Consider the following 9,897-nt stretch of genomic DNA (forward strand, 5'->3'; position numbering starts at 1 on the left):
AAAATGACACAACGAGACCCTACATAAGGGGTTTAAAATGAACATCGCAGAATTGAAGTGTCTAAGCGAAATTTCGAGCTAACTTTAGGGGGTCACCGATAGGTTAGACCTATTTTTAAAATCATCTCAATTATGTTGGTTTCTCTTCAATATTGTAGGGTGTTACGGAGGACGTAGAATTATGTAGGACATAGGTATCTACTTATTCAACTTTTGAATAGTTTAAGTACGTACTTGCTTGTGTATATCCAAAATTGAATGACATAGACGCGGTTAAAGAGTAGAGAATGAGTAAAACGTGTTGACATGCAAATATCTTATTCTTTCTTCTATATAAGAGATGCAGAGAAAGACTTGAGTATACACAACAAATTTTCTTTATTTACAATGGCAACACTAAGAGTTTCTTCATTATTGGCTTCTTCTTCTTCTTTGCATTCTAATCCTTCAGTTTCTACTAAATGTCAATCTAGTCCCAAATGGGCATTTTCATTTCCAGTTACACCCTTGTGTTCAAAAAGAAGTAAAAGAATAGTTCATTGTATTGCTCGTGATACTCTTGGTCTTACTAGGCCTAATGAAAGTGATGCCCCTCAGGTCATTATAGTTTTATTTCGTTGTAGTATTGTTCTACTACTATCTGTTATTTTGCTTACTACATATTGTTTCTTTAACTTTCATTAATTACGTCTTTTTAGTCTGATTTATTTGGTTGTAATACTGTTCTGCTACCATATGTTGTTTTATTTACTACATATTGTCTCTTGTACTTTCATTAATTACGTCTTTTTTAGTCTATTTTGGTCTTAACCCGAGGGTCTGCGTACATTCTGTTTTTGTTGTTGTTGATCCATCCTTATCATGCTGCCAGTAGTTGATTCTTGTGATCTCTATATTATAGTTTTCGGACTAAATCCTGTTTCTGTTTTTGTAACATGAAAGATTTCAATTGGTGCTAAAGATACTGCTGTGGTGCAATGGCAAGGAGACTTACTTGCAATAGGCGCGACGGAGAATGACATGGCTAGAGATGAGAATTCTAAGTTCAAGAATCCACTATTGCAACAGCTTGATTCCGAATTGAATGGTTTATTGTCTGCAGCTTCTTCTGAGGAGGATTTTAGTGGAAAGTCTGGACAATCCGTAAATCTCAGGTTTCCTGGTGGAAGGATTACTCTAGTTGGTCTTGGCTCATCAGCATCATCACCTACTTCTTATCACAGTTTAGGAGAGGCTGCTGCTGCTGCTGCCAAGTCTTCTCAGGCTCGTAATATTGCCGTTGCACTTGCTTCCACCGATGGACTCTCTGCAGAATCGAAGATTAACTCTGCCTCTGCCATAGCAACTGGTATACACATATATATGTTCATTTTCTTGGTGAACCATATTGAGAAACAAAACTTGATTAATTTTCTTGAATGTTATAGGAGTTGTGCTAGGGTCATTTGAAGATAATAGGTTTAGGTCCGAGTCGAAGAAATCAACTTTGGAATCTTTGGATATTCTTGGACTGGGAACTGGACCTGAAATAGAGAGGAAAATCAAGTATGCAGAACATGTATGTGCAGGTGTTATACTCGGTAGAGAGCTCGTTAACGCACCAGCCAATATAGTTACGCCTGGTTAGTGATCTGTCTTTCAATGCATTTTCTCTTTTAATCATATCATATATTACTAAAAGTAGGAATTAACATATCGAGTTTGTTATTTCTGTTAACATTTTGGATGCTGAGCAGTGCAAAGAATTGAAAGTGGGAGCCTATTTAGCTGTTGCTGCAGCAGCTACTGAAAATCCTCCTTACTTCATCCATTTATGTTTCAAAACTCCTACTAAGGAACGCAAAACGAAGTTAGCCTTGGTTGGAAAGGGATTAACTTTTGACAGGTAAATAGATTTCTATCTTCTATTATTCTTACGTTATGATTTGTTGAACGTTTGTTCTCGTGTTCCCTAGTGGTGGCTACAACCTCAAGGTCGGAGCTGGTTCGAGGATTGAGCTAATGAAGAATGACATGGGAGGGGCTGCTGCTGTTTTAGGTGCAGCAAAAGCTCTTGGTGAAATTAGGCCTTTCGGAGTAGAGGTGAGTCCTTCCTTTGTCATCCATCATTCGAGAATGTATGTATTTACTCGGAAGTGCATGTATTCAATTATCGTGTATGTTACGTTGCAGGTGCATTTCACTGTCGCAGCATGTGAAAATATGATCAGCGCAGAAGGCATGAGGCCTGGAGACATTGTCACAGCTTCAAATGGTAAGACAATTGAGGTTAACAATACTGATGCTGAGGGTAGGCTCACACTTGCTGATGCTTTGATATATGCCTGTAACCAAGGTGTTGAGAAGGTATTAATTCAACATTGTTATTATGCATCGGTCATCGATCACTTCAATGTGTATGTTTCCCCTGATTCACTGATTGAATTTATGCAGATAATTGATCTGGCAACATTAACTGGTGCTATTATGACTGCTCTTGGACCTTCAGTTGCTGGTATATTTGTTTGTGACTCTATTCTTTGTTTGGTACACGTTGTACGTGTACTCTGCTTGAACTTCATTGGATATCTCGTATACGAATACAGGTGCTTTTACACCTAATGATGGCCTAGCAAAGGAGGTTGTTGAAGCTGCTGAAGCAAGTGGTGAAAAACTATGGAGGATGCCTATGGAGGAGAGTTACTGGGAGAGTATGAAATCAGGAGTGACTGATATGATTAACTTGGGACCTGGTAATGGCGGTGCTATAACTGGTGCTCTCTTCCTCAAACAAGTACTCATCTCATCATCACTCTACTACTGACATTTTGGTACATTCTACATATCTTTATTTTGAGACGAGAAACATGACATTTGGTCTTTGTCTTTGCAGTTTGTTGACGAGAAGGTTCAGTGGTTGCATCTCGATGTAACTGGCCCCGTCTGGAGCGATGAAAAGAAAAACGCCACGGGTTATGGTGTTTCAACTCTGGTGGAATGGGTGCTGAGGAACTAGTCAAGATGTTGATGGCTAAGCATATTAGGGACTAATGATGTTTGAGAAAATAAATGCATCAAGTTGTATGAATAAAGGCAATAGTATAGGCTTTCTTCTTTTCTAGATGAATAAAATGCCTAAATAAAATTGCCACTTTACCTTTTGGAATGAAATTTATTATTCCTATCCTATTTACGTATGGTTAGTAGAGACTAGTTCCTCCAAATGTGCATTATACGTTTGTTCAATACAATTATTATAAATGTGAATTGTTATATAGAAAACCTTGATAATAGTCGTTTTGGCCATCAGGGCCAACAGGATCCATAACTAACATCTCAGCAAACGAAAATTTTAGCAAAAATGACTTGGAAATTCTGGATCACCAAAAATCCATGGACTATATCACACGAAAATCAATAAAATGGGGGATTTGTCTGCTTCGAGGCTCGTTTGACCTTTAAAATGGGTTGTTTCAGCCGTCAGGGCCAACTTTCTCCATAGCTAACGTCTGAATTGGTGTCCAAAAAATATTTGGGCAAAAAAATCGTGGACTACATACGAAAATCAGCAAAATGAGGGGTTTAACTGCTCCGGGTCTTGTTTGACCTTCAAAATGGACCATTTTGTCCGTCTGGGCAAATTGGATTCACATATAACGTCTTAATGGTACGTCCACAAAAAATTAGGTCAAAAATGACGTCAAAATTATGGATCACCAAAAATCCATGGACTAAACAAAAATCGGTAAAATAAGGTTTACGTGCTTCGGGGCTTGTTTAAACTTGAAAAGGGTCATTTTATCCAATTGGCTCCATAGCAAACGTCTAAACTAACGTCCGCAAAAAAATTGCGCAAAAAAGACTTCGGAATTCTGGATCTTCAAAAGGATCATGCACTATAGCACACAAAAATCAGAGAAATGAAAAGTTTACCTGCTCCGTGGCTCTTTTGACCTTTAAAATGGGTCATTTTGATCGTCAGGGCCAATTGGCTCCATGGATAACGTCTTAACGAACGTCCACAAAAAAATTGGGCTAAAAAGACGTCAAAATTCCAGATCACAAAAATTTATGGACTATATAGTACGCGAAAATCGGCAAAATGGGATTTATCTTCTTCGGGGCTCGTCTAACCTTGAAAATGGGACGTTTTGGCCGTCAGGGTCAACTGGCTCCACAGCTAACGTATTAGCAAACGTCCACGAAAAATTTTAGCAAAAAAGATGTCGAAATTCTTGATCACCTAAAATTCACGGACTATAGCACATGAAAATTGGTAAAACGAAGTGGGTAGTTTTGGTTGTCAAGGCCAACTGGATCCATAGCAAACGTCTTAACGGACAAAAAATTTAGGCTAAAAAGACATCGGAATTCTGGATCACCAAAAAAGATCATTGACTATCGCACATGAAAATCGGCAAAATGAGGGGTTTACCTACTTTGGAGCTCTTTTAACCTTTAAAATGGGTCATTTTGGCCATCAAGGATAACTGACGCAATAAATATCGTCTTAATGGATGTTCACAAAAAAATTTAGGCAAAAAATACGTTAGAATTCTGGATCACCAAAAATCCTTGGACAATACACGAAAAGCGACATAATGGAGTTTATCTGCTTCGTGGCTCGTTTAACCTAATGTATTATTTTCGCCGTTAGGGACAACTGGCTCCAAGTCTTAGTGGACGACCATGAAAAAATTGAGCAAAAAAGACATCAAAATTTTGAATCACCAAAAGTACATGGACTATAACACTCGAAAATCTTTAAAATGGGGGTTAACCTACTCCGGGGCTCAATTGACCTTCAAAATGGGTCGTTTTGGCCGTCAGAGCCAACTGGCTCCATAGATAACGTCTTAATGGACACGTACACGAAAAATAGTGGGCAAAAAAGACGTTGGAATTCTGGATCACCAAAAAAGATTGTGGACTATAGCACAAGAATCAGTGAAATTAGGGGTTTACCTGCTTCGGGGCTCGTTTGACCTTTAAAATGGACTTTTTGGTTGTTGGAGCCAACTAGCTCCATAGCAAAAGTCTTACGGGACGTCCACGAAAAATTTGAGCAAAAGGTACGTCAGAATTTTGAATCACCAAAAATCCATGGACTACACAAAAATCAGTAAAATAGGAGGTTTACCTGCTCCGGGCCTCTTTTAACCTTAAAAATGGGACGTTTTGGTCGTCAAGGTCAACTGGCTCCATATCTAAGGTCTTAAAGAACATCCACAAAAAACTTGGGCAAAAATGATATCGAAATTCTAGATTACCAAAAAAGATCATGGACTATAGCACACGAAACCCGACAAAATGAGGGTTTACCTACTCCGGAAATAGTTTAACCTTCAAAATTGGCTGTTTTGACCACCATGGACAACTGACTCCATAAAACGTCTTAACAGACATCCACAAAAAATTTGGTCAAAAAAGACGTCGGCATTCTAAGTCACCAAAAATTCATAGACTGTACACGAAATCAGCAAAATGGGTTTCCTTGCTTCGGGGCTTGTTTTAACTTGAAAATGGGATAGTTCCATAGCTAATGTCTTAGCAGAAGTCCACAAAAAATTTGAGCAAAAAAGACATCGGAATTCTGGATCACCAAAAATTCATGGACAATAGCACACGAAAGTCTGTAAAATAGGGGGTTTACCTGCTCCGGGGCTCGTTTGACCTTCAAAATGGGTCGTTTTGTCGTTAGGGCCAACTGGCTCCATAGCTCATGTCTTAATGGATGTCCCCAAAAAATTTGGACAAAAAAAACGTCAAAATTTATGATCTTCAAAATAGATTGTGAACTATAGCACATGAAAATCGGCAAAATGAGGGGTTTACATGCTCTGGGGCTCGTTTGACCTTTAAAATGGGTCATTTTGGCCATTGGGGTCAACTGGATCCATAGATAACGTATTAACCGATGTCCACGAACAATTTGGGCAAAAAAGGCATCGGAATTCTAAATCACCAAAAATTCATGAACCATAGTACACGAAAATTGGCAAAATGAGGTTTACCTGCTTCCGGGTCTTTTGACATTTAAAATGGATCGTTTTGGCCATCACGACAAACTAGTTCCATAGCTAACGTCTAAGCAGATGTCCACGAAAAATTTGAGCAAAAAAAGACATCTAGATCACCAAAAATTTATGGACTATAGCACACGAAAATCGATAAAATAAGGGGGTTTACCTTCTCCAGAGCTCGTTTGACCTTCAAAATGGTCCGTTTTGGCTGTCAGGGCCAACTGAAATCATAGTTAACGTTTTAACGGATGTCCACAAAAAATTTGAGCAACAAAAGACATCAGAATTCTTAATCGCCAAAAATCCATGGATTATAGCACACAAAAATCAGCAAAATGAAAGGTTTATCTGATTCGGACCTCGTTAGACTTTCAAAATGAGTCGTTTTAATCGTCAGGGCCAACTGAACATCCGTTAAAAGGTTAGTTATCAAATCAATTGGCCTAACGGCTAAAACGACCCATTTGGCAGATTTATATGCATTCATTTTATTTGCATATGGACCAAATTTGTGGGGCAACTAAATTTCACTCATGTATCATTTTTGTTTTTTGTTTTTTTTCATTCTTAGACCAACACGTGATAGCATTAATAAATACTGTCTTTTATTGCAATTGATATGTCTGTTTCTAATCGAGGATATGTGTTAGAATTAATATGAAGTTTATAGCAAATTATTTTTAATTTTTTATCTTTTCAAACTATAATTCATGCTTGACAAAATCATTATTTAATATATATTTTTTAATATTTAGAATTATGTTATTTCTCCAAAAAAGTTTGAATTTGTAATCTAAATTATTTTATCACTTATTTGCAAAAACAATTTCGATTATTCACGTAACATATTTTCCCTTTTGTTTGGTTATTGGTCAATAATAAATAAAAGACAATAATTGGACCATTTATAGTCACTTTCAAAAATCTCCACCGTTCAAATTTTGAACACATTTTATTTATTTTATAAAATAGGACTTCATTATCTTTTTCTATTTTTCTTCTGGAGACCCAAAAAGATTGGTGGTACATTAAAGCAGGAAAAGAAAAAATATTTATTACTTTTCTGCGTATATTTTTATTTGTTTATTTTGAATTTTTATATATAATTTTAAAAAATAATGATTGATATAAATATTTTATTATAATATTCATATTAATTGACGTGTAAATATGAGATTTTGACGAATGTATAATTAATGTTAAAGATAACTATGAAAGACGATATTCTTTTCGTTTCTTTTTAATTGTGATGTTCCACTTTTTGAGAGTCAATTTGATTAATTTTTAAAGTTAAATTAGATTACATTCAATCAATATTTTAAAATAAATTCAAAATATTCAAAAACTATGATAAAAGTGTTATGTAAAGATGAAAAAATACATTTTAAATATTTTCAAATTTATATCGTTTAACTTTTATTTAAAAAAAAACTATAACAATTAAAAAGAACGAAAGAAATATATTTTTCTCTTAATATGCTAAAAATAACAAATACTTTCTTTGTTCACTTTTATTTATCCATTATTTATATGTCCTTAAAATTAATGATAAATATGAGTATAAGACTACAACACCTATATTAATTGTTACATAAGTAGAAGGTGGATGAATCCATTTATTATTTATTGAGTATCTGATTCCACACCTACTTGCCTTTGTGGGATATTTATGTGGGGTCGTATTCAATCTATAAACACATGTAATTTATTTTTGATTAAATCACTTTTATTGGTGACACTTATTTTTACTAATTGAAACGATTCTTTTCTAATGTTTGATTTTCATTTGACATCTGTAGCTTTAACTCATTATCTTTTATATAACTTAATTATATAAATAATTTTCACATGATCGATCGATTTATATAACTTAATTAAGGAAAATATGTCTGCATACTAGCTCCTTGTTTATATGCCTCTCTTTTCATAAACATTTGCTTGTGATAGAGATATCTGAAAAGTTGGCTATTTCCTTTATTTTATATTATTTGATGTGTATTGATCTGATGTACACTTCAAAAAAAATAATTAAAAATATATTTAATTAAATTAATTTTACTAATTATGCTTAACTTTAAGGGATCGTTTGATAGGTTTCTTCAAAATAAATAGTCCATATATTATGGACGGTATTATTTAGTACTATATTTGATAGGAAATTGGGTTTATGTATAATTAATTCATTGATTAGTTATACATTCTACATGATATTATATTATGTGTTACTAATATCTTCTATTTGGAGGTATTAGTAATATATGGGATATAATATCATGGGATATGTCTGCTAAAGACAAAAATATCCCTCAAAACATTTTAATTATTTTGTTTTATTTCTTGATTTTATGTTTTATGATTGTGCTAGTAAATTTATTTAAATAAATTAGCTTACAAATTATATATATAAACTTTACCGAAGAACCTTTTGTTGCGGCGATTACCGACATAAACATGGTTGAGAATGTTGATGGATGGTGGGCTGATTCTGGTGCAAACTGTTATGTCTGTTATGACAAAGATTGGTTTAAAAGATATACTCATTTTGAGGAGCCCAACGCCATCATGTTTGGTGATGCTCACACTACTCAAGTGCTTGGAAAAGGAGATGTAGAATTGTGTTTTACTTCGGGAAGGGTTTTAACTTTAAAAGATGTTCCGAAATCAAAAGGGCAAAAAAAATTATCAAAAATTGCAAAAGGGTACATCAATTTTTTTTAAAAAACCAAAAGCGCAAAATCGCTCCCGACGGAGCGATTTTCTTCTGACAGAATTGACATGTTAATTTAAAAAAGAAAACACCAAAATCACTGTTGTGGCAACGATTTCATCCAAAAATAATTTCTTTTTTCTTAAAATCGCTGCCATGCCTTATCAAAAAAAAAATTTACAAAGAGGCAAACAAAACTGGCAGCCTCTATTGATGGCTTGCTGTAAAAATACGAAAAAGAAATCAATTTATTTATTTATTTATTTTTAAAAAATGATACACATGCAGTGATATTGAAAAAAAGTTATGATATTAATTTTGTCAGAAAAAAATCGCTCTGTCAAGAGTGATTTTGCCTTTTTGGTTAAAAAAAATTGATATTCCCTTTTAGAATTTTTGATAACTTTTTTTGCCTTTTTGACTCCGAGCTCTAATTTATAATCCTTCCATGAGAAAAATTTGATGTCTAATTTTCTTCTTAATAAAGCAGGCCTTAAACAGATTTTTGTATCTGATCAATATGTAATAGTGAAGAAAGGTATTTTTGTGAGGTAGGAGTATGCATGTGATGGGATGTTTAAGTTGATTGTTGAGATGAATAAAACTTCTCCTTATGTTTATGTTCTTTCTTCTACCAGTTTTTGGCATCATATTAATGATCGCTAGGTTGAAAAAATGAGTAGTTTAGAATTAATCCCAATGGTTAAAAAGAATTTAAAAAAATGTGAGGCTTGTAGTAAAGCTAAAATCACTAAAATGTTAGAATTAGAATTATAAAAGGCCTCATTTTCAAGTTGAAAGAAAAACTGATTTGTTAGAATTAGTTCATATTCATATTTGTGAACTTGGTGAAATTCTAACTCGTAGAGGTAATAGATATTTTATCACTTTCATTGATGATTTTTCTATACATATGTTTACTTGATGAAAAATAAAAGTGATACTTTTGAAAATTTCAAAACTTATCTCCATAAAGTTGAAAATCAGTTTGGAAAAAAAATAAAAAAAATTAGAAGTGATAGAGGCCGTGAATATGACTCAAATGAGTCTAATTCTTTCGTTAGATCATTGGAAATAATTCATGAAACTAAGGGTTTGGTGTTGTCTAGTCTTTATGAGGCTAATGGATCCCATGATTATAAAGTAGGATAAGAAAGTTACTACTTGTGCTTTTCTTGGTTATGCTTC

General features: G+C 34.1%; 1 protein-coding gene across 1 annotated transcript; it reads left to right on the forward strand.

The window, feature by feature from the left end:
- The first annotated feature begins 358 nt into the window (after positions 1-358).
- On the forward strand, positions 359-3,150 carry LOC107005617 (leucine aminopeptidase 1, chloroplastic-like). The gene is given in 9 exon segments (XM_015204257.2): positions 359-597; positions 943-1,348; positions 1,428-1,633; positions 1,701-1,885; positions 1,956-2,082; positions 2,173-2,346; positions 2,434-2,494; positions 2,586-2,773; positions 2,873-3,150. Coding segments are annotated over 9 exon segments (1,680 nt in total). The 5' UTR covers positions 359-387; the 3' UTR covers positions 2,996-3,150.
- The last annotated feature ends 6,747 nt before the right edge of the window (positions 3,151-9,897 follow it).

This window comes from Solanum pennellii, chromosome 12 (genome assembly GCF_001406875.1).
Source record: "Solanum pennellii chromosome 12, SPENNV200".
NCBI classification, from domain to species: Eukaryota; Viridiplantae; Streptophyta; class Magnoliopsida; order Solanales; family Solanaceae; genus Solanum; species Solanum pennellii.